Here is a 25,704-nt window from a genome sequence, read left to right as displayed (position 1 = left end):
TCTCATCACTTCAATTTTATGCACACTACTGTTAATAAAATACAAATAGCACCCAAAATTTAACTACTACTGACTGTTTTCTCTTACTGCAGTTATTTGCAGTTTGTCAGCCCATGCATTCATGTAAAGCTTTCACACAATAAAAACGATTATTTCAGTATTAAATTGGTAGCTCCACCTAGTGTTGTTCATGACGTACTCCAACAGGAACTGAAAAGCAGAGAGCTAGTCATAACACATAGCTGTACGCTACTTCTGCTTCCTGCTTGGAAAAGCAGTTGCTCATACACCTTGCACACAGAATTGACACCCACACCCCTGAGCTTCATTTTCACCTGCACTATGAATAGCTCTTACAGCCCTACACTTACAAAACATTATAAAATCTTCATTTTTTCTTTGTTTAATTTCTGAAACAACAAAATACTGCTTTTAAAGTCTCAGGGAGACAGAAGAGGTGCCAGAAGTCTTCTGGCAACTTACTTAGGCACACATTTTGATACCACTGATTGTACAGTATTGCTATTACTGTGACAGAACCTTTCAGGCCTAGAAGCTTTTTCTTGGAAAGACTGTTCCTCCAATATGGACCAAGCCTAAGGAATAGCAGATGGCTCATCTGTTCCTGTCTTCTTCTGGGGGATAGGTATCTGTCTGGATAATGCTTCTACTGGGTATCTGTGAAGCCTTCTGGAGAAGAGTATTAAACTGACTTGGGGCTCAGCATCTTCAACCCAAGATGACTTTAGAACTGCATATTCTCTACCTTGATTGCAACAGCAGCTTAGCTTTAGTCAGGGTTGTTGCAGGATCAGCATGCAGACAGGGCTGACACCCCAGGCAATACAGCAGTTATGTTGAGGGACTGGAGAAATACAACACAGGAAACTGAAGTTTCAGAAGATCCTTTAAAAGGGAAAGCTTACCTACACTGTTTCATTTGCATATAACTTCCCCTCCAAAAAGTAAGCTGATACAGCAGTTTTGAGTGCTTCCTAATAGCTGAAGAGAATAAAAATTTCCTCCATACTATAACAACTACCGGAACTGAAATCTAGAGTTTTTGTCACAGAAAAGCAAATCCTGTGCTGCCGTCCCCTGACACCATGTTCTCGATAGCGTCCTTCATCTGGAATTCATATTCCGGAGTCAGAAGAGTTTGCATCATTCTCCTCCAACGCCTGCTGATGCTACTGACTGTATACTTAGGTCTAGTGAGGGAAAACCTGGATCACTGATTCTAATATTCTGTTGTCTCGGGAACCACTTCAGAAACCTGCTCTGCAGGTCTTTAAAAGGTGTTTGACTCGGACTGCCACGTTGTTTTGGTTCAAAACTCACTCCTAAGAGCCAAAAATCTTCAAATTTTGAGTCTCATTTTATTCAGGACCATTTTCTTCTTGTGACAGCACTATTCTTCATCTTAAGTAAATAAGCAATCTACATTTTGGTTTTAGTCATATGCCTATAGATTTTTAAGCAGTTCACTTTATAAATCTGAAAATAAATATATTTAAACACAATGCACACTTACCTGTAAGCATTAATGTAATCCTTCCTGTGTTGTAGAAGAAAATCTTTCAGCTTCCCAATATGAGAAATCTAAATGAATAGAAATCACAATTAAATTTCAAATAACTGATCACTCCTATGTTTTAAACTCAGTATTCCAACACTTCAAACATGAATCTGTAAAATTATTTATTCTGTAATTAAACAGAATAATAAAAATTTACATTTTATATTAGAATTTTCACATTTTGCAAGCAGTCAATACATAAAAATAAACAAAAATCTGTGGTATGAAAGTACAACTCAGAGAAGAGTAGTAAATACGTGTCTTCCAAAAAGCATAAACACTAAACACTACTAAACAATAAATATAACTACAATGTTAAACATTAAAAATATTAAACGTGATAATAACAACACAAAACATTATCTAAGCTGGCAATCCGGAATCTAATGTACATTATAGAAAATAAATTCATTGTAGACGATCACACAAGAAAGTTTTAAACGTTTTACTGATGCGACATGATATAAATATTCAAGATCAGTTAGAATTTGTAGAGCGAGGTGCTGCCTCTCCTTTCTGGTTTTGCCATAATAGATTGACCAGTTTGTACCCATTCTAAAGTGGTAACTCTATCATCTGATAATCATTAGTACATTTTGCTAGTGTATACATCCCTATCAAATTTCTATTTTTGGATTTCCACTTCACTGTTGATACATTTTACTATAAAGCCACTTGATTTCCTGTATTAAAAGTTTTTACAAAGATTCTTTGAAAAGATGAAAACCTCCTAGAAGTCTGAAAGAACTGTTGTAAACTTCAGTTTGATTTAAAAGATTTGTTGTTGCATAAGATTAGAGAATGGAGGAACTACAGAAATCTAGTTTAATTGGCCACAGAAATGAGATGATGACCAATATGACTTCCTTGGTAGGTCTTGAAGGAGACATGATGGGGCGAAGGGGAGGAGGGTGCTGGAATTATACACATTAGTACTATATATTTTTCAAGAGGGAGGCAGGGGGAACCTTTCTAAAGCATATTCTCAAATATTCATTAATAATTCAGTATATAAAAAGCATGCAAGGAATTCTACAAAACAATAGTTGGTTTAGTTTACAAATACAATAAATGCAGTTTACTCCATGTATCTGGGAAAAAGCATCAGAAGCTGTTCAAGTCTTAAAATCCTATTTTCATGCAAATGTTCCCTGTAATTAAACAAACAAAAAAAACCCACAGAGAAAGAACACAGAATAGTTTGGATAAATAGAAGATTAATTCTCCCAATTATTTTTTTCAAAGGGTCAGCAACTCTTTGAAAAAAGAGGGGGCGGGGGGAATCTATTTAAGACCGCAGTGATTTGTACAACTAAAAGTAAGCGCTTCCTTGTGCAAATAAATACACATATATTTCCCTATTATTATTTGCTCTGTTTCTTTCTTATTACAACTCATCATGTTGAATAAGAATTTTCCCAGTTTTCATATTTGAAGTTTTCCATGTTATTAAAGCCCAGGAAACTTCATCCCATTCACAGCAGACCGAGTGCTGTTAATACCTCCAGCAGATCTGAAGTTTCCTAAAGTGTGCTAGCACCTTCACAGCAGTAAGAAGGGAAATTCTGAAATCACTACAAGATCAATGAGGCACAAAGACTAAGATAAACCATTCTACAGATGTTCCTTCTCATTGACACTGGAACTTATTTTTTGTATAGTAATCTCTTTTTCAGCTCAGACTTTGTATCTCATGAAATTTGCTGAATAGGTAAATTAAGCTTGACTATGAAAGTAAACCATTTAAAACAGTCATACAGTGTTTCAGTAGAGTAACGCTTAATAGGCAGAAAGTACATACTAGAGGACAAAGTGTAGAAATGTAAAACAAGAAAACATTTCAAACCATTTAAATCAATATGTGAACAAACACTAAACTAGAAAATAGATTAGCAAAATTTTATAAGTAATAAATCTTAATATTACTGCAATAGCTACAATTTAGGAGTGATTAACAAGCAGAAAGAATCAGAATGACAAGCAAGAACACTGTCTTACAGTAATTAATTCATCTAGTCACAAAGAGCATTCTATTTAGGCTAAAATTGTCATCATGTGTTTGAATTGCACTGACCCCACTTTGCCTCTCCTTCATTTGTAAAGCTATTTTCATGAATTTAGAATGACACCATTATGCCCATACTCGCATCAAGCTCTTAGTTCCCAAGATTTGCATCAGAAGTGAGACTTCTTGTTCTACTTCAAATTGTAACAGCATCTTCTGTGATCCTGCACTGCTGCTATTTCACTTTTGCCATTTCTTACCATGTACTACTGACATAGTTTTAAATTCAATTTGTCATTACTATATCCACAAAATTAAACCATTTTTGCAAAAAAGAAGGTCTCACTAGCATTAAAAAGAATGTGAATTCTATCAAAAAAAATAGGTTGGGTTTATTTTGGCACAATGCTTAACCATCTGCAGATGTAAAATATTCCTGCTTATACAAATATAAATCTTGAAGATATCTCCAAGGTAATCAACCTGCAATTATTTAGGGTTAGAGGCACATCATACACTCTTTACTAAATAATCAAGCTCCAACCAAACGGTATCATAAAGAATTTCCCTATTCTAACTGAATGACTTCATTAGAATCCCACTGCTCTTAGGAATAAGAACAATCAGATTTCCAGGTTTATTGACTACCAACTTCTATCTATCTGTTCTTGCTTCAAAACAGTCCTTTCCCTTAAAAGCTCTACTTCCCTGCATGCATCAATAATCCCATCCACTGCTAACTTCTGTAGCCCCAGAGAAACAACCCCAAGCTTTTAGTTTCTTCTCACAAGATAATTCTCAGGTTGCCTAACTCATAACTTTCCTTTGCACGTGCTCCATTTGTAACTATCCTTTCCCAATGGAGATGACTCAGTTCACTTTGTGACTCACCTGGAAATATCTTCCACCATTTTCATTGATTTGTTTAGAGTTTATTCTTTGGTTTGATCTCTAAATACATATTCTACTGCTGAATTTATTTCTTTTCCCCACAACTCCAGACCACAGAGTCATTCAGCACTTTCTGTAACATATCGTGCTCCTCCCTCTCCTTCCTCAGCATCCCCTCATCAGTAAATTTTACCAATTCATCTTACTCTTGGACTGATTTTAAACTCATCTTGTTTAGTACTACTCTTATTTTGGGGAATGCAAAAAGCAATTCCACTATTAATCTCTTTTCAGCCCAACACTTTTATTAAACACAGAAGCATTGCTTCTGCTTATTCATCTTAGTTAATATTTTTCTCTACTAATCTCCTCTAGACTTCCCATCAGCACTTTATCATCAGACACCAGGTCATCTTAACAACAAAAAAGCAAATTTTCTTAAAGCATCAAGTTGGTTGGCCACAGCTCATTTTTAGCAAGATAGTAAACTATTGTATCTTGCTTTCTATATATCTTTTTTCCCTTAAAATCTTTTCTGAATCCTGGGCTACTTCTGGGTCAGGTCCTGCTGATGCCATTATCAGTTTCCCTTTGCTGACTTAATTATAGGCATTAAGTTTGCTTTCCTCTGATCAAATGGTACCATCTTCAATTTAATATATTTTTATTTTAAACAGCTGCCTTCAGAACTTGGGATTTCTCAAATTCACTGTGTCTGAACTCAACCCAGAGACTATCTGATAACCACAATTTGCATTACAGTTCTGAGATTTTGTACAAATTTCCAATTCCATGCTTTGGTTCCCTGGATGTATCTTTCTTTTAGCCTGCTGGTCCATGGCTTTTACCTTATTTAGCCTGGAGACCGTACCTAAACTATTCTTAATCCATTCACCAGCTGCCTGACAAATACAATTTTTTGCTAATTCTCTTTTTATTTACATAGCTAAAGAATATTTTAACTTTAGGGGGGAGTGGGGGGTGTTTAATACCATGTTAACTCATTGTGAATTTGCCAAACCTGAGTTTATCTCTACAAAGTCTTCTCTTCTGCAACAGTTTTTGTGGCCAGTCAGTCTCTCCCTCACACCTTTTCTGCCTCTGGGCTAATTTTTTGTATCTTCTGTAATTAATCTTTCAAGTAGACCTAGAACAATTTTAAATCCCACTTTCACTTCAGTGTATCAATTTTTTCCACTCCAGTTACCCATCCATCATTAACTGCAAGTCCCTGTGCTGTATCTGCCTGTTTTCAAAACAATTATACCACCTGTTGACACAGCCAGCCATCAAAAGGATAGATGAAAGCAATTTGAAGACAAAGCACAAATACATTTGTGTATTGGCCTCTTGTCATGGTTCCCATTCTCTACCTCTGGAAATTAGCTTTCTTCTTCTCACAAAGCCTGTAGCAGAGAAATAAGCCTCTTCTTCAACCTTGAAATAATGAAATTATTTAATTTTTCCCCTGAAGGGATAGGAGGGCTTAGAGAAATTGCAGCACTTGCACTATATTAAGACTAAACTTAACCTTATGCCAAAGAACACTACTGAATTGCCAGATAAAACTGCTATTTAGAAGAATCATGAGAAAAAAATACCTTTCCTCCCAATATTGCCAACATCAGTTATATCATTATGCTAACAGCATGCTCCTGAGCTTCTGCTCACTACCATAATACGGAGGGCTACATTCTTTCTGACAATGAAGACTGATTACCAAACTCCAGGCTCTCCCTCTTCTCTTCACATTCCCACTGGCACTCCCTTGAGGGTTAATACCGCTCACCAAAGCATTTAAATGACTTTTTAAAAAATTACTCTTCTGGAAAAGAGGGTTAACATTTAAGACCAAATACAAAGAATCTGTTTCTTTCAGCTCCACAAATACCTGTATAAGCACAAGGGAAAGCAGAAGCTAAGATAGCACCAGTAAGGAACTTCCTAAAAGATGCATCTGTTATGAAAGGAGGTATATTTAGTTATAACTTGAGAAACTAAACATGATAACCTCCTAAGCTCAGGTACTGAAGCTGGAGACTCTGGATGTTATTTATAAACTCCCAAATTTAGTTCTGATCATGAAACACCAATCAATTCTGTACAGTGAAGCAGCAGCAGTTTTCCACTGGGTGGCAACAAAATCGTCAGCATCATGCAAGTAAAAACCACTATAAATTCACATTAAAGCCTGTAACATAACTTTTTAAAAGTTCGCACTTTTAAAAGTTTATCTTCATTGTAAATTACTTCTTTAATGCATATATATGTGTTTTGTTGCCACTATATTTTTTAACAACTTTTATTAAAACATAAAAGCAAATATTGCATATAATGCAGGTCCAACACAAAAGGAAGCTGTGAATGGCTGCCATCTGCTACCACAGGTGGCATGCACAGCTCTATTTATACTTGGGGCCTTCACTAGAAATGGTAGATGTTCCTCTATTTAGAGATTTTTTCTTACGGTTTTAGAGCAAGCTATATTTTTAAATAAGAAGAGAAACAGGAAAGCATTCCCTCCAAAGCAGCATATACTTTAGACTGAAGACAGTGACTATGATTCTTCCAGTATCTTAGCAATACATACATTTCTTTCCACTCTCAACAAAGAATTGATCACTCATGAAACAGTAGGCTCCAATTTGCATACGTTTAACCCACTGCAAGAAGCAGCAGCATTGTTTACGATTAAAATGATTGGAGTAGGTTCCCGTGACATATTGTAGAGAGAATTCGACAGTGCTGAATAGTCATTTTCATTGAACAAACATAGCATTTTACCCAGTTTACTCTTCCATCAGAACAATAAGCAACTATTTACTACCATGTAAAATTGGCTGTTACACTTCATACTATATTGCCACTTTGAATTTTTAAAAGATGATGTGCTTTGTTAAAGGAAACTTTAAAAATACTTAAACCCAAAACATAATAGAAAGGCTCTTGCAAAAGTCCTAAGAGACTTTTTTTTAAAATTTATTTACTGTTGATTCAGCAGCATTGACAAGCACTGCTTATGGAAGGTTGGGGTTTTTTTTGTGGTTAGCAAGATAAAAAAGTTTTACATTTATTTTTCAATATGCCCAAAAAGCCTGATCTTCAAATGTCTTACCTGAAGAGATTTCACCTACAGATCCATGAAAAGATGACTACATTCTACAATGACCTCTGCAAAGAGCAGCAAATTTAAGGTTGTTATAATATTAGTATCTAGACACCTATCACATTTTTGATTCCAAACATACAGTCAACCCAAACGTACCCACTGCCTATTTCAGAAGAAATTAAAACTGCCAATAACACATTATGTGATGTACAGGGACTGCATGTTTCTGACCAAAAAAAAAATTACAGTCTCAGTACTAGGAAGAGAGATACCATAATTGGTATAAGAACATAAACTCGGTTTTATTACAAAAAAGATTGTTTCCAAATGTCTAAACCATATTTAAAACCAGGAAGTTTTCCATGGTTAGTGCATGTAATGAAGGCAAACATTTTCAGAAATCTGGAATAAAACCCAAACAGAATAGATACTATAAACAGAAACCCAATTTATATAAAATACATTTTAAAATTAAGAGCTTGGGCTCTTACCTAAACTGTTACAGTTGGGAAAGGCTAGTTAGAAAGGTTTTGATGCAGAAGTTACTCCTGTTGAGAAGCTTTCCACTACAAACTACCTTTGATTAGATAGAGTTACAAACTTTTTAAAAATATAACTCATGAAAGGCCAGGTCCCACACAGCTTCCTTCAGGGCTATATTTTAAGCACTGTCAGCCCACCGAATTCACTCAGGCTCCTGCAGGATGTTGCCTGAGAACAGACAAGATTTTGTTTTTAAATACCATTACCTGGATCCTGTATTTCAGAAACTGAAATCTTCTAAAGACGAAATTATAGAATTCCCTGCTACCGTGACATGCAACAAAGACTAAACCAATCAAATTAAACCAAAGACTAAATTCAGAGCTGAAGCTGTGAAAACTGTTGCTTAAAAGGGTTGGGATGGTGACTTCTTAGTAGGCCATGAGGTGGTGCTGTCCTACCAGAATTCATTGCAGAGGAGCGCTGGTTGCCTACATGCCTCAACTGGCCAGTTTTCAGCTGATTTGTCTCTTGAGGGGATACATTTGGTTTAGGTTTCCCCAGCAAACGTGAAAGTTTCTAAAATAGGTCACGCAGATCAATTGCTCTTGTAATCTGAAACCCAAAAGAAAAATAATATCTAAACTGTGACATGGGGGTGGCCTGATGCTGGAAGTGGGTAGCAGGAGGCGAGGAGACAGCCAGCCTGGCTACCTCTAATCTCAGGAAAATTGTGACTTTGTTCAGTTTCTGCTTTACATCAGCATATATATGTTACAGCAGCAGCAATGGGCAGGGAAACATTTTAATTGCATTTCATTAGTAGTCTTGCATTCAGAGCAAAGGAATTAACCAAGAATGGGGGTGTTGTATTAATAAAGTGTGTGGCACATAGGATAAGAACATTCAAAATTGAATTAACTGAATTAAAATCCATGTAAATGAAGATGACTCTTCAAGGTAAAGATGGTACAAATTTTAAAAAGATTTTAAAAAGATAAATGTGTAATATTATCAGTATTTTTCTAATTTAAAAATAACACTTTTATAAAACCAAAACCAATGTAAAACTCTGAGGAATTGCTGCAAAAATTTGCATTAGCCATTTTGAGATATTGGAAGATAAAAGCTGTTTGCAGAATACCACAGGCAATATTCAGTGATCGTTACCAAACCAATTAAGAAACCTCTAAACTGCAGTAAGAAGCAAATTCAATTTCCTAACACCTGGTCTGAACCAGAAAATACTTCCTTTTACTTAATATCAAACTGGAAAAAAGGAAAAGGTATAAAAGCATTGTCTTGAACAGTAAAGAAAAAAAACAGTTTGCTTTTAAAGAAAATATTTTTTGTTTTTTTAATTTCTGCTTTACTTAGCATATATTTATAAATACTGCCTAAGGTTCAAAAAATGTCTCACTGATTTTTGCTACTGTCAGTTCACATTTGAAATATTTAGCCTCTAAAGTTCACTTTAGATCTGCACTTGATTATTCTGGTTTTTTACTATTTATTATACAAAGTGGAAAATTCGGTAGTAAATAACTTGCTATCAGCCTAAAAGCCTAACATTTCATCTTCCTAGGCTTTCCTAAAAATAATTCAGAGTTGGCATAAAATTTGGTCAAGTGCATGACGAAGAGATTATTTTTGGAATTTTGTGACACAACTGCAAACTATTTTTCATTCAAGGCTCTTCTAATAAGAGTAAAGCAAAATTAAGACCTAAGGGTTCGAAAGCTTCAGTTCTCCACTGACCACAATAAAGACTGAAAGTGCTCAGTATTATCACTGGATCAAGGTTTTACTGGGGTGCTGTTTGGGGTGGGGTTGCTGTATGTTTTAAACCTGTGTAGGGTACTGACAGCAAACTCCAACTGTATAGAAAATATTTTTAAGCCATTGAACTTTTTTTTAAGATTGAAATTATCCTAAAGCATATTGTATATTCTTAGAACAATTTTAATTATTTTAATTATTTGTATTTCAGGCATTTTTAAATACAGGAAAAAAAATCTTATTTTATAGGTTAATTACTTATAAACACTGAATTTTAATTCTGAACCAGAAAAATATAATACACATAGAATTCAAGATAGAGGTCTGTGTTAATTTTGTCACTGTTTTCTTAGGTCTTGTAGGAAACTGGCTTGATACCTGCACATCCAGAACCACATCTAAATACTCTGAAAATAGTCTCTGGAGAGTCAATAGGACCATAAGGTGACCTCCAGAAAAAATTAACAATAGGTTTTCTACAATGTAACATCATGCTAAATGTTTTTAGTAACCAGTCTTCATGTATTCTGCGTCAACAAATACTTTCAATAAAAAAAGGCAACATCTGATTTTAATAAAACCTACTATTTCCCTTTTTCTTGTTTATTGTCCAACTCTAATCATAACTTTAGCGTTTATATTTTTACACAATCATCCAAAACCTCATCGACTAAAATATAAACCCCCACAACAATTGTGGTGAATGTTTTGGTTGAGAGATAAAAGTAAATTGGTCAAAATACATATTTACAATAATTGGCCTTTACCATTGCTGTTCAAAACTCTCCATTTACAACCTTTCAGTAACTGCATTCAATTTTGCTTGCATCTTTCTGTAAGAGATATTTTTCTTGTCCCTTGTTCTCACAGTCTGAACTCATTTAGTACTACGTTTTCTTGACTCAAAAGATGTTTTACAATATAAAGAGATTTATAGTCTCATTTAACAGACACACAGTAATAAAAGGTTACTCTGTGTGACCATGATTACAAAACTCAGAATCCAAGCTTTTGCAATACAAGTGAGTGAGAGAGATACACGTGCATGTGCTTCACTTAGGGACTAAACTGAATCTGCTTCAGCAGAGCCATCACAGGGCACCAGAGCAGTGGAGCCTGTGGCATCAGCTGTGCCGACATGCTCTCTGCCAAAGCCACGGCCGGACCAAAGCCTCCCTCACATGCCGCAGTCCCACGCTCCTCTGCCAGGCCCTTTTCATTCAAAGTTTTTGGTGTATTTACACTAACACCACACCTATACACCGACGCAGCATGAACTAACACAGCACTTACTCTGTCTCAAAATCCTACCCTCTGTCAAGTAAGACTCAGGGGGACAAGCACCATTCTGTTTCAGTGTTCAAGTATTTTTTCTGGATTTTCATCATCAGTACAATAGTGTTCTCAGTGCAAAAATCCTTTCATTACGTTGCAGTACCTTCATTTGTGTTATGCAGATGAAACATTACTTCAGTGGTTGCTCTAGCATTTATGCTGAACAAGCTTCTCCCCCATTAAAATACTGGGCTAGACTGAGAAAACGCCCAGTCAGAAATGAGAAGGTTATGATTCCTTACCTGAAAAACATGTATACATCAGGCACAAAAATCAAATAAATATACTGGAAATAAGCTAATTCTGTACACATTAAGACTTTTATCCAAGCGCTTCACAGTATCGGCAGAAAAATTAAGACAAAAGACCCTCCCCCCAACCACCATGTAACAGGAAACCCCAAGAATTAGATCATCTGCCCTAAAACTTAGGAACTTACAGGGCCCTGGTCACTGTAAGTCCTTACGCGGCTGACGTGGAGTGACGCACAGATAGAGGCTGCTCATGTCTTGGGTAAATCTAGACAGAGTTTCTCAGGCACAGAGATCTCTTCTGTGCTGCTCCACTTCAAATGGACTGCTTTGCTGCATTTTCCGAGCAAGCTACTATTCCTCTGTTACAGCACCTAGGAAGTAGAAACAAACAAGAAAATCCCTCCTCCATCCCTAGGGAAAATAACTCTTCTCCACTAGTCCTTATAATAGCAAATAATATGGCTAAACTGAGGCGAGGAAAACAATAGCAACAACAAAAAAAATTATAATTCTTTTAATAACTCTTGGAACGAACAGGGATGCTAACAGAGTCAGTCTGAAATCCAGTCTGTTAATATTATCCTGTTCCCTCCACACTGCCCCTTCCTTAGAAACAGAAGCACCTTCTAAAAAAGCTAATAAAAGGCAAACTATGACAGGTTCTCAACTCTACAGCAAGGGCTAGAAGTTTACTGAAGCACAAACTGGCCTGAAGCACCACTGAGAACAATGGTACCTTACTTTACCCCACTCAAGATCTTCTGACATGACTGAAGTCCAGCTGTAATGTCTGAGAAAAATACTTTCCTTCAGAGTACATCGCTCTGTCATATTTCTATTAACTACTAAATGACCATTAGCTTCTAAAGGTAACATATGATGTGACATGAAAAAGTGTCTCAGTGGACCCCTGCATTTGTTCACCACAAAATGCTGTTCATGTTGGTTGTGATCTATCCAGGGGTATCTGCCAACTAGTTTGACCTACGAAAAAAAATTCCCCCCCAACCATGGGGGAGAATAATTTCTACTTGAAAAAAATGCAGTAGATAGTCAAGGAGAAACTTCTCTCAAGAAAGCGCTTGCAGAATTTGGGAGCAGTAAGCTTTAGCTGTAATTAAAAGGGACATCAATGCTATTCTTTCACATCTGAGTAATGCTGACAATTCTAAAATGTATTTTTAATCACTGAAAGCAGAAACTCCTGACAAGAATTTAAGTTGTGAAATAAGGCACTTTTCCTTTCTCACTTTTTCTCAGCCATGAATCTCAGTAAGATTTTTTAAATGTCCATTTCCTGTAATTTTGGTAATTTTAGAGTATAATTATTTTTACATTTTTATGATGCCTTTGGGGTATCATTACAAATATTTTTTAAGCATTTAAACTTAGAAAAATAAAATTAAGTAATAGCTTCTCTTAAGGAGAGACTGTCAGCCTTGTTCTGAATAAACAATCCCTTTTAAAAGCAATCTAGAGATTTATATCCCTTGTAACCATAGAAATTAACCTTGAGTTTAAACAAAATAGAGTAAAACATAATTTATTTAATGAAAATCAGAACACTGCTATTGCAAATGAAAGTTGGGTTTTTGTTTTTTTAATTCAACAGACAGCTTTGTATGCACTTGTAAGATTTTACTTGATGGGCTACTTCTTACAACTTAATCATACTCACTTAACCAATTTGAACAAAGCATTCAGATTGCTGAGCATTTTACTCGAGATAGATGTCAATCAGTAAGAAATGAAGTAAAGACTTTTTAGGTTAAAGAAGTTTAAGTTAAATATAAGAAACATTTTTAATTATAAGAACAATAATGAAAAACTCCTATGACATTGTGAAGCCAACAAGAAGACAACACAAAAATTTTTTTATTAATTTTTCATAAAAAAGTTTGGAAATAGCAGAGCAGAAAAAAAGCACACACTAGGAAACATTTTTTTTTAATGTCAGCATAGATAAAAAAATGACCTTATATTCAGGAAAAAGTGTTTCTTATAGACTAAAAGTATTTACAAGGTTGCATGAAACATTTCAGCATGCAGACCCTGAAAAATAATGATTATGCATAAAGAACTTCAAGGTTTAAATAATTACATATTTATAGCTCAGTTAAGTAAGAGCTAAAAGAGCATCAGCATTTGCTCTATTTTCAAAAAGCAAGGAAAAAAACCTTGAAGTTCACATGAGGGAACAATGATATGCTTCACGATATAACATCAAAACAAAAATCATAGCCCAAAACCTAGAAAATTTTTCACATCACAGTAGATCAAAATAGTTTCCTGTGGGAACACCTGTAACAGCCACATAAATTTAATGTAAGTTGTGAAAAATATAGAAGTGTACAGCAGAAGGAATCTTTACCAAAAGAAAAACAACCTAACAGATCGTTTCTCTAATTTCCGTATTATGTGGCACTTCTGGCTGCTACATTACCTGTATATAAAGTCGTCTTCTAAGCCTCCCTCAATCACAGCAATAAGAAATTATCAGACCATATCAGAAAAAAAATAGCCATATATATTCTATATATTAGAAAGCTAAACTCTGAACTCCATACCAAATTATTCTGTTATACAATGACATATAACTGAAGAAGAGAAAGACAATTAAACTGCTTAAAAGTCTCTAAAAAGACAGTAACTGCTCCTAAGCCAGAGTACCAACTCTGAAGTCCTCAGAAAGCCTCTCTACACAGGGTGACTCACTGTCTAGCTTTGCTGTTTGAAAACAAGGCAAGCTGCTAAGATACTTAAAGCTGAAAAACATACTGTTTCCCATAATTTAAAACTTTATTACAACTTCAGTTTTCTTCTCAGTCTGTGATAATGAGTTTCCAGTGTGGCATTGCGCTTACCTCCTTGACTGAGGGTCTTTTAAAGAAGTAAGTAAACAGCTGAACAAAAAAGGGCAACTGTTACAAGAGCATTGATTTCAAAGAGTAGATTTTTGTTGTCAATACATAAAACAACAACATTCTCTACTCCAAAGTATGAACAGTTCTAGGATGCCCTTATCAATCCGACTACAATTTGTAGTGCTACTGGTTTACTCCAAATACTTTGGTCCGTAGATCGCCCTGTAAAACCTCATGTGAGCAAAACCTGAACTTGACTCTTAATTCACACCCAGAAACCAAAGTGTTACTTACAACAGCTTTAACTTTTACCATCAAGAAAACAAAGGTAGCACAATGGCACACTGACAACTTTTTAACATGAGCTCTCTCCAAAGTCATCTCTCAAACACAAAATGTAGGCAACTTTTCCCAGGAAAGTAACCTCCTGTCTTACAGAAAAGGTGAGTCGCATGCTCCTGTCATCCTCCCCCCACATGCACCCTCCCAGGAAAGATTTTTATTTCTTCCATCTGCATCCAAAGCCTGATGACACTGAATGTACAACATGCTCCTCTTACCAGAGAGATTTATGAAAACCTCTGTATCTAGCAATGATCCTTAGCAGCAATAGCAAAAATATGTCAAAATAGCACACATTTAGGGCCTGAGGCATAATGGGCCAAATCGATGCTTGCTCTTGCAATGTCACTATTATTAGTCAGCAAAAAAGAAACTTGGATGCAATTGGGGCCAGCTAGGCAAGTGTGTAATAAGGCACATGAATATGTATCATCCTAACCAATGCTAACATGGGAGATACAAGCTTCTGGTCTCCTCCTCCCAGTCTGTAAAGAAGAACGATCTAGGAGAGTCAGTAAAACTCAAGGCTCACATGGACATAAGAAAGCTTGGCTTTTAATACAAATAGGAGACTCAAAATTAAGTGAACTTTGTAATGCCATACAAGACACTTGAAAATATAACAGTCCATTCCTGTGTTCTAGCTAACTCATCTGTTTACTGTAATAGGCTACCTCTCTCTGCAATGTACTACTCTTCTGAAAGCATTACATCTACCTCTACAAAGCCTCAAATTCACAGGAACCCACAACTTAATGTAGTATGTAGCTTTTTGATGGTATGAATCCACAGAAAATAAAATACCAGTGTACAAACAGGGAGAGAACACAGGAACAAACCAAAAAAACACTAAGGCAAAAAACTTAGCACTGACACACAAGAAGAGGAAAGAAAAGGGTTGGCTGAAATAAAAGAAAACAGCACCTGCACTGGGACATATGACCACTGGGTACTGCTGCATCCAGGCTGGGGTTTCAGCCAGTAGTCAACTCCAAAGGGCCTCCAAAAGGAAAGGGCTGTAAACTATGGAGTTATCTCCATGGCTGCTCAGGACAGCAACAGAGTCTCCATTCTGAAGTTACTGACTATAAACACAACCAAGAGCCCAGCCAGCTCTGAGACAATCTTAGGAAGCCACATGGTGAAACACACACTGACACATCTTGTATTTATTGACAGATTTATGGTCACAAGTACTTTGCAGTGAGTGCACACTTCAGTTATCCAGCACCTAAGTACACTGATTTAAGATCATGTTAACTATCGGTGGGAAGAAAGAGCTTGTGCTTATTTTGCAAACTCTGAGGAATCCAAAGAGCTTCAGAGACAAAAATCAATTAAAGAATTATTTTGCAAAATAAATTTGAATTCTGATTTTACTTGAAATAATCTGCTAGAACTAGTAAAACAGGGACTGCTTCCCTCCCCCCTCTCGACCTTTTAAGATATTTTATAGGCAGCATCAGTTTTTCAATAGCTTGCAGCACATGAATATTCCCAAGATGTTACAGTTTTCACAGAGGCCTTACTTTTCACAACTTTCTGCTAATCTACATACGGGCATTGCTGTAGCATATAGGGCAAGAAGGAAACATCAACTAACTAAAACAACACCATGTCAACAAGTAAACACATACACACTGAACTGTCTACAAGTTTATAGATTAAGCTGTAAGAGTACCTAAGAAGCCTTGTGTTAGAGATTCGGTGTCCATCAAGCGGTTTCACCGTGTCTCACAAACCTGTACACAGTGAAGAAATCAATGTTACCTCTGTGCCTTTTGCCATAACAACTAGATTGCCCAGGCTGGGCTTCAGTAGCTCAATGCTACTGCATTGCAAGGGAAATAACTGAGCAACCAGACAGAAAATACTTGTGTTTCAGCAGATGTGTGTATGTAGGAATAGGAGTATCTCTTGTAAGAGGGACACTGGTTTATATATAATTTTTACTCAAGGTTAAAGTAAAATGCTACTGCCACTTGCCACACCAATGTTTCACAGCTCTCATCAATTCTGTGAACAATCTCGTACGTCAAGGACAGAGGTGACACTACATTTTCCAGCTTTTATTTAGGTTACAAACACCTGATTTACAGATGTCATGCCACTGTTCCACAGTTCTGCTCTGCATTACAGATGAGCCAGTATTACTGAAATATACTTCATCAGTATTTCAGTATTCTGCCCATGCACTGGCACAATGTACTTAGGAAGAAAGAAAAGTAAACATGAGGTACATCCCCACTGGGGAGCTATCTCACTAGCAACTTCATGATGAAAATTTTAAGGCTATGAATCAGAATTAAAATATAAAAGCTTACTACCGTGAAAAGAATTTACCATAAGGAGACTAGCCAAGATCCCATGGTAAATATCAAGCAGATATCTGACTGTATGAGTAGATTGAGAAGGAGCTGGTAAAGCTCACTGTGGCACAGAGGTGAAAAAAATAAGAGAGTGACACTGATAAGTAGAGGAAGGGAAGAATTGAAGATGGAAGAGAGAGAAAAAATGGCAGCAGAAGAGTATGGTCTGAGGTAGTAAAAAAACCCCACTATCGTAAGATATGTCCTGGCTAAAGCAATAATTATATTTTCAGTGCAAATGCAAGACAGATACCAGAGACACAAGAGCTAACATGTACTTGGAAGAACGAGACCCTTGTTTAGTGTAAAAAAAGAAAACCACACCTAATAGGGGGAAGAAACAAACCCCCCAAACCAATAATTAAATCTATTAGGATGTAAAATATTCTTGAAAGCGTTCAAAAGAACCTAAACAAAACACTGTATGCTATATATATATGCTAGCAAAGAGAGGGTTAACATGACCTCATGTTTTTGATAATGTTTTCCTCCTTGGCACATCAGCATTATAACCAGTGCCTTCCAAAATTATGATTTTTCCCCACACACAACAACACAATTTCAAATGTTTACAGCTCTAACATCAAACCAATGGAAGCACACATTGTTGAATACACTGTATAGCTGTATAACTGTATAGCAGCAGTGCAGATACTGAAAGCCACGATATTGAAACCAGTTTGAAGGTATTTTTTTCTTTTTTCTCCTGAATGTTCTTCAGTCCCCTTCATAATGATTCAAACACTGTTTCTTCAATAAGCAATCAAGTGTCTGTCTGATATGACTACAGCATCAATAAGCATGGAATAGACAGCCAGAAATGACTAATGATAAAAAAAACAGAGAATGAAAATAAGAACTCTTGTCTAAATATAAAGTTTTACTAATGTAACTTTGTTTAGTTAAATTTAGATTCACTGGATCAGATTAGCTGAACTGTGACTTTTAATGCAGTTTAAGCAACTTGACATTATTTTTCTTTTATTTAAACTGATTTGAGGAATTTGCACCTTAGAAAATAAACGCATATAGCTTTAATGACCGCATGCATCTTTTTATTACTTAATTAGTAGCCATTATTAATACTAATCAGTGATATGGAGTCAAGAAAAGCAAGTAGGACAAGAAAGGGGAAAAAAAGACAAAGGAAAAATTGATTATATAGATTAGACCTTCACATGGACTGCCCTTTTGCTTTTAATTTGTCTTAAAAGACAAATTAGACAGCAAAAAAAGAACAAGCCTGCCTTCTGCTGCAGAAAGAAAACAAAACAACTGACTAGATATTTGTGGGCAACAATTTATTCTTCCTAAAGTTTTCTTACCATTTAAATAAACAAGCAACTATTAATTCCGTAATATGTGTTGGTAGAAAAAAATCAGGAAACAAATACAGTAACAAAGGAATCAAATGGAGTGCAAATGAAGAAGAAAATAGCAACAATAAGAAATCAGTGACACTAAAATTGTGAGAGAGGGATTTCAACAAAGACCTACGATGAAATACAACACGCAGAACCACAAATAAAAGCACACATTGTCAAAACCAGTAAGAGTTAGAAGTAACAAGTGAAGGCAAAAGAAAGCTGCTCCTTTTAAATGAGAGAAACAGGAGACAATGCGGCGACTCCTGAGGAGCCACTATTTTTTCCAAAGTCAAATCCAGGGATTATAATATAGTTAATATTCCCTTTAGATTTAAAAATGACCCTACAAGTCAATGCATTTACTTGAACAGAGGCAGTTAAAAAGTGTGCTCTTCACCTGGTTTGGAGGGTGTGCTCTGAGGCAGAGGACATACATACAATTGTAAGAGCTGATTTAAGTAATCTGGTTTGGAAACAGTCGAGACAAAAATACCCAGTGAAGCACAAAGGACAAATACTTTCACTTTTAAAATTTCTCTTTCCATTAAATGGAAAACATAGCTGTTTCTTAAAAAAATAATAGTACTGACTCTTTTTAAATATAAGGTATATGCAATGCACATGGCAGAAAATCTATTAGGCACCATTAGTTGAATGTGACTTCTTAACTTAAATTCAGTAGTTTCTTTCAACATTCACAAAACAAAGTCCTTTTGCTAAACAGAGGGTTGATAAGGTCATGAAAAAAAATCTTCAGAGAGACTATGAAACAGTCATTTTTCCTGTAATACAATTTTTGTCTATTGTAGCAGGCATTACTCTTGACGATTACTGTTAGTTGCCTTTGCATTTGGGGTGAGAGGAGGAATGTCACTACACCTTAGAATTAGAATTGTCATTGCCCTAGTTTACTCTCAGAACATACTCATTTTAGCTGTTGGTCTAAAATGGTTTTGTTTCTGAAGTTCTGTACAACACTGAGGCCCTATGAAATGAAACGAAGCACAAGTAACAGATTCAGCATCCTGGATCTAGGCCTTTTCCTATGAAGCTATAATACAATTTTATTAGATAAATCAAAAATTCAGATATTTATATCAACTATCCTTACTTTCAATTACAAAGCCTGGTGGTATGCTGAATGGCAGCATAAACTACACCAGAATTTCCAGGTGAATTCTTTATTTCTTATGGCCATTGTGGTAAAGAGTAGGAAAAAAGTGCTAGGGGCTTACTGGCAGCGCTCAATGTTTTCAGACAGCGTATGACCCTATCTTCTACGATAAATCTACTAATACAAATATGATTGTACAACAGATTATGAAATTTGCCCTAAGCAACAGCTGAAAGGCCTTTTTAGCTCCTGATGTCAAGTTAAGGTAGGGAGGAAACAATAAGTTCTCAGTGCTTTTGTAAATAGGGTTTTGATGAAGGACTGAAACCGAAGACTGAACTTCCTGACTTGAGTGCATGACGGTCCTTTTTTGAAAGGAAAAACCACCCAAACCGATGTCATATACCAAAACCTACTACATTTCCTCCTCATATACTATTACAAATTTTGCTTTAAAATTATGATCATGAAAATAATTTTTTATATTTCCATATTACCTTTTCAGAACACTAGCATTCATCCAGAAAACTACTATACACCACAAAAAAACCCAGAAGACAAATATTAGAGAACTCTTCCCATAGGTATAAAATATAGAGACAAAATACATTCAGAATAATCAGTGCAATCTTTTGGGCCTCTCAGCTTTACAGTTACACAACATTTCATTAAATCAGTTTTTTCTCAAGTGTTACAAGGAAAACCAATTACACATCAAAAGATTCCTGCTTGTCACATTAAATTTACCACTCACTGGAACAGTATGACTTATTCGTTAAATACGTGTTGACTTGGAAGTCATCATGAACCACATTCTTAACTAATTACAACAACTGCTACAAAATACTGATTACTATTAAGAATCAGTAAGTTAAACTAAATGCACCAATTACCATAGCCTTCACTTGCCAGGAGACGCTGTTTCATCAAAAGCACCCTGCACAATTATAACTTAAAAATACAGTGTTTATTCTGTCCTTAATCACTGTTCCTTCACTGCTACCCAAGAGATAGGCAATGTACCACTGGAACAACAGAAGTCTTGCACACTGCAGTCGGTTTCTGCAAACTACAAACATCTTTACTGCAAAGAGCACTTTTCAAGCGAAGATTGCACATAAAGCCTCACATAATGAGTAAGAACATCATGCTGGAAATGTTATGTCAGACAGTGAACGCAGCACAAGATACTTCTCAACAAGATGTGTATTACATGCTTTGTTTCGTTTGTGGGATAGTATCAGAAGATGTCTGGGCTTCAGCTCAGTAGTCAAAGGAATAACCTATACTAGCTGCCACAACTTGTAGCTGTATGTATTCTCTAACACTGTCTGCACAGCTGAATGGATAGCCTGTTTGCTCCAACTGAAATAAATTAATGAAATAGGTTTTTGACTATTTTCAGCATAGTTTCTAACCTGTGTCAACTACTGGCAATATTGCAGTCAGGTAGGTTTGGGGTTCATTTTTCTAAAGGAGAAAAAGTTGTTTGTTTGGTTGGTTTTTTTTAATCTGAACATTAAATATATGGATATGAGCACAGAGAATAAATTACCTAATTTTTTTCAGATTTTCATCATTTCATTGTAGCAATATGAAAGACTCAAAGGAGCTGGATTAACCCACTTTTGTTACATTTAAAATTCTTTTTCCAGTAAACTCTTAGGACTTGGTGTCATTTTATTAACTTCACTAGGATAAAAATGTAGCTGTAAACACTAGGTCAAGAAGTAAAAAAACTTTCCTGATCTAGCAACTAAGTAGCAAAATATATCCTTTAAAAAACTATCAAACGAAGCTAAAAATAAAATTAGATATAAATTCAAGTTTTAGACTGTGGTCAATTGAGGTCTAGACAAAACCCTATGTTTGTTCACTGCCTAGTCTCCAGTCTGCTCCAAGTTTGAAAAGGTAATTGAACTCAGTCTGTAATTACTGGATTAGATACAGATGGGCTCTGTACATTTCAGGGGAGGAAAGAACTGTTTTGATTCATTTTATGATTGCCTGTAAGGTCAAACTTTTCAAAATGTACTTTCATCTGTTAAATGGTTTCTCAAAGTCCCAGGGGTACATCTTCAATAACTGATGTTTTAAGCAATTTGGGTCTATCAGATCCAGTCTTTGAATGTAATACGCTGTCCATTTTCTAGAATTATAAACGTGCATGTAGGTTAATTGCTACAACTCATACATATTTTCAAAACTACACTTTTTTGAAAAATTTCAAGTTTTACCCAACAGTTATGCTTAAATATTTGTAGGATTATTTTGATTTAGGGTACAGAATATCTTTGGACATATGAATAAATAGCACAAATTAGAAGTGTCCTTACTCCTCATTCCTTCCCATTTGTCAGAGGTTTCTGAGAATGCTCTCTTAGGCCCAAATTCAACAATGTATGAATAGGCCCAGTGAATTCAGTTCACTTCTTACAAACCAAAAAAATGAGGAACATATCTTAATAAAAAAATCCTAAAAAGCACTTAAGATTTCTCTTTCAGTAGTCTCTTATTGAGTCTTCATCCTTACTCTCACTCACGAGATAAAATGTGGAACAAACAATGAGGATTAAACTTTCACTCTGATAAGAATTTTTTGCAAAGTATTTTCTACAATTAAGTCAACCATAACTCTGCAGCCTATTTCAGTACAACCAGGATTTAATTTTGCATCTTTAAGTGTCTTGCTCAGGTAAAATTTCAAATGCTCCACAACAGGTATCTAGCACTGCTCTCAGGGACTCTCACAGCTACCATAATAGCAATCAATTTAAAGCAGAAAATACACCATGCAATCAGAAGGCAATACGTTTGGTTCATAATGTTAAAAGAGATAGGAAACTTAATTCCAAACAACTTACTACTCAAGAGTTTCAACATTTTCATTACAAGAATCTTCTTGCTTATAAGATTGTAATAAGATTTTTTGTTATAACATACATTGTTGTTGCTTAAACACAAATATCTCACTGGCAACTGCTTCAGTTATCTTTGTAGGATCAGACACCTATAGAGTTGTTCAGCCAGAGATTAAGTATTTAAGCATCAGTAATAAGGATTAACAGAAAATATGTCATTATAATCTCCCTCTATCTCCAAGTGTGCTAATGAAAGATGTTTAAGAGCATAGCAAGTTATCTCATGTAATTTCCATGATTAAAATTTTATTGATAGTATTTCAAAGTCTTCCATGTAAGGGACAAAACCCCAAGTCAGAACCAAACACCACAAAGCCCCAACAGACAGACGTATGACAGAGTTATTCGTGTGCCTGCTCTAACAGGAAATCGTGCCTATCATCATCAGGCTGTGCAGAATTCCCACCACAACTTACAAATCTCACTGAAAGAAGAAACTTCTTTTGTTATATTTTAAGAACTGATTGATACAAATCAGTTTGTTCAAACTAGTTCAATCCCTAAGATGCCTGCAAGCAAATGATGGGGATTTGTAATAGTAGCTCTTCATTTAAACATAAAAGCATCAGTAACAACCACACATAAGCAAATAATAATTTTTAAAAATGGTCTTTGAAGTTAACTTGATTCTTATTAGTGTCAAAAAAGCACAAAAATTTACTCAAAAGATAAAATCCATGTAATATTTGCATTATCTTCCTTCCCATCTCTCTAATGGATGCTTTTAAATGTGTTTCTTTAAAATTGGAATAATATTCAGATTAGAATTTACATAGGGTATATATGCTTAATTCAATAAAATAAGTTCTGTCTAAAAAAAGGCTTCCTTTCATTCATTTTTGCAAGCAAAAAAAATTTCCTTCAAGAAATGTACATGCCTTATTTTCCTCACAAAATAAAGTTATACGAAGTATTTCAAGTTATTGTGTGAACACACAAACCACTCCTGAAACTACTGTAATTTTTCAGATTATAAATTTTGAAGAAATGGTAAAGTAATAGCCAGACCACAGCACCGTGCATTCTGTATGCCATAATCCAGAAGAAAATAAATGCAATATTAGAAGTTACACTAGGTCACATTTTAGATGAAAATGTAAAGGAGAAGGAAAAAAATAGAGTTAATTAGTTGATTATCTCTAAGAAGTATTTTCCTGTATTTGCTGTATGCTCCTTTACATCATATTCAAACCCATAAGAAACAGTATCAGAGCTCTCATAAGTATTTCCCATCTATACTTCAATGGGTTCCACAGCGAGCTAAAAATCTTAGAAACTGGAAACAACATCATTAAGAGAAGTAAGTGTATTCTTACAATAAACCAGTCTCACTCACATTATGGCATATCATTGTGTCTTTACACAAATCTTTAAAAAACAAAAGGAGATACCAATTCATATAGATGAAACTGAGTCGTGTATGCAGACTACAGCAATGTAATATTATTTACTCAATGAATACCTCACAGTGGTGACTCCTTCAGTCTTAAAAAAAAAAAAATCGTTTAACTGCCTTTCTACATCCACTCATCCTCTGAAATTCTGGAGGAAGAAATCAGGGAAAAAAACACATTAAAAAGTAGTTTTTTACTTCACAGTAACTTCTGTGGTCTATAACTAGATTAAGCGCCCTGTGAAGTCTAATATGGCTATTTTATTTTAGAAATACTTTAACACGTTGTTTCCTGTAAGTTCATTTATTATTAAAAATGAAGACAGAACATTCATACATTCGCACAGTCTAAGGGCAGACTGATCAGAGTCATAGGTCAGTGGAGCAGTAGTCTGGGATTTGGAAAACCAGTATCCAATTCTTTGCTTTGGTACGAAGCAGCGTCCCACATGTAAAAAGGAATTCCTGAGCCATCCCTAAGCATTAACTCCTGCATTACTTGTTCAGTACCATATGTATTTTGGAATATATGCACTTGACAAAGATTTCAAGTGATGCAGAATCTAGCAAATCAAGAATCAGCTGAATCACACCACAAATGTGTACTTCTTTCAGCACTGTATCTTATTTTTGCTTTTTCGTAAGATCTGTGCACAAATCAGAGACTTTTTCTTGTGATCATGCTTCCTAACAAAATAGAATGAAAAAAATTTCTCACCACAAAGTAGATTTTTCAGGCTTTTTATCATTTTTTTAGCTCTTTTCTGTAAAAAACAAAGCAAGACAAGCTCCCCACCACCTCCACATTTCTAAGAAAGGCTGACATCACTACTGGACACATTTATTTTGCCATTTTAGTAGCACTATATGCTTTTCTTTAACTGGTAATTCCCTCTATGTTTCATTACACTTGAGTTTCTTTATTTTGGTATTGACTCCTATGTGCAGCATTTCCTAGGAGCCAAAAAGACCATATTATGTCCTACCATATCCACAACCAGAATTGATAAATGCCCTACTTATACATGGAAAGGTAATATCACACCCAAGAATCTTCGCACATATGTAATAATTTTTCTATATAGTTGAATAAGCCATGCCTCAATTTAAGCCTACATAAAGGAACACTTCCCCTTGAATGTCACACCAGAAACTACAATACACATCACACCGTCCAGCTGAATCGACACAAAGAAAATTATATATATAACAAAGACAGCTAAAGAAAGGAGAATTTTAAATTAATCAAAATTTGTAGCTGTCACTTGAAAATGGGTATGCAACAAGTTTCTGAAAGAAGAATATCCCAAGAACACACACATCTGTTTAATATTACAAGCCAACTGTCAACATTCTAAGTGAAGTTTTAATTTAATATTTTTTCTTTCTTGATGTTTTACCTTTAGCCAATGCCTCGTGAGAGTATCAGCTTTCTATAAGAAACTGTTAAATATAAAGAAATGTTATTGTAGCATGTTTATAAAATCATAGTTCGAGAACTTTTTATTTTTCTAAAGCCTGACCACAACTTAATTATCTGCAGGACATTCCAAGCTCACAATTGCAAGCTCCAGTTCCCAAGCAATTTTAAACAATATCTACTGTACAGGACACACGGCACTGCAAATACCACAACATGGTAGTGTTTCCAAAAGTCAGCATTAGAGCCTTTAGACATGGTTCTTATTTTCAATAAATATTTGTTTCCCTACTAATCATTAAATGGTTTTCATCACCATTACATGTTTGTCTTTCACATGTCAGTCTGCTATCACCATTTATTTTTAATAAAAGTGAACTAGTTATAAAAAAGACAGATTATAATGTATAACATGCCTTATGTTATACATAACATGTCATAAGAATAAACAGTATGTTCCTCTGCAGTTCACACAATGT

At 35.3% G+C, this 25,704-nt stretch overlaps 1 protein-coding gene across 1 annotated transcript in view; it reads right to left on the bottom strand.

Moving 5' to 3' along the window:
* Window positions 1–25,704, bottom strand: part of STX18 (syntaxin 18) — a 69,525-nt gene that overhangs the window by 31,273 nt on the left and 12,548 nt on the right. The window contains exon 2 of the mRNA XM_074904513.1: window positions 1,535–1,602. Coding sequence (XP_074760614.1) covers window positions 1,535–1,602 — 68 coding nt within the window. The remainder of the gene's footprint in view (window positions 1–1,534; window positions 1,603–25,704) is intronic.

The sequence above is a fragment of the Athene noctua genome, chromosome 4 (genome assembly GCF_965140245.1).
Source record: "Athene noctua chromosome 4, bAthNoc1.hap1.1, whole genome shotgun sequence".
Lineage (NCBI taxonomy): Eukaryota > Metazoa > Chordata > Aves > Strigiformes > Strigidae > Athene > Athene noctua.
This window is presented reverse-complemented; position numbering and strand designations above follow the sequence as displayed.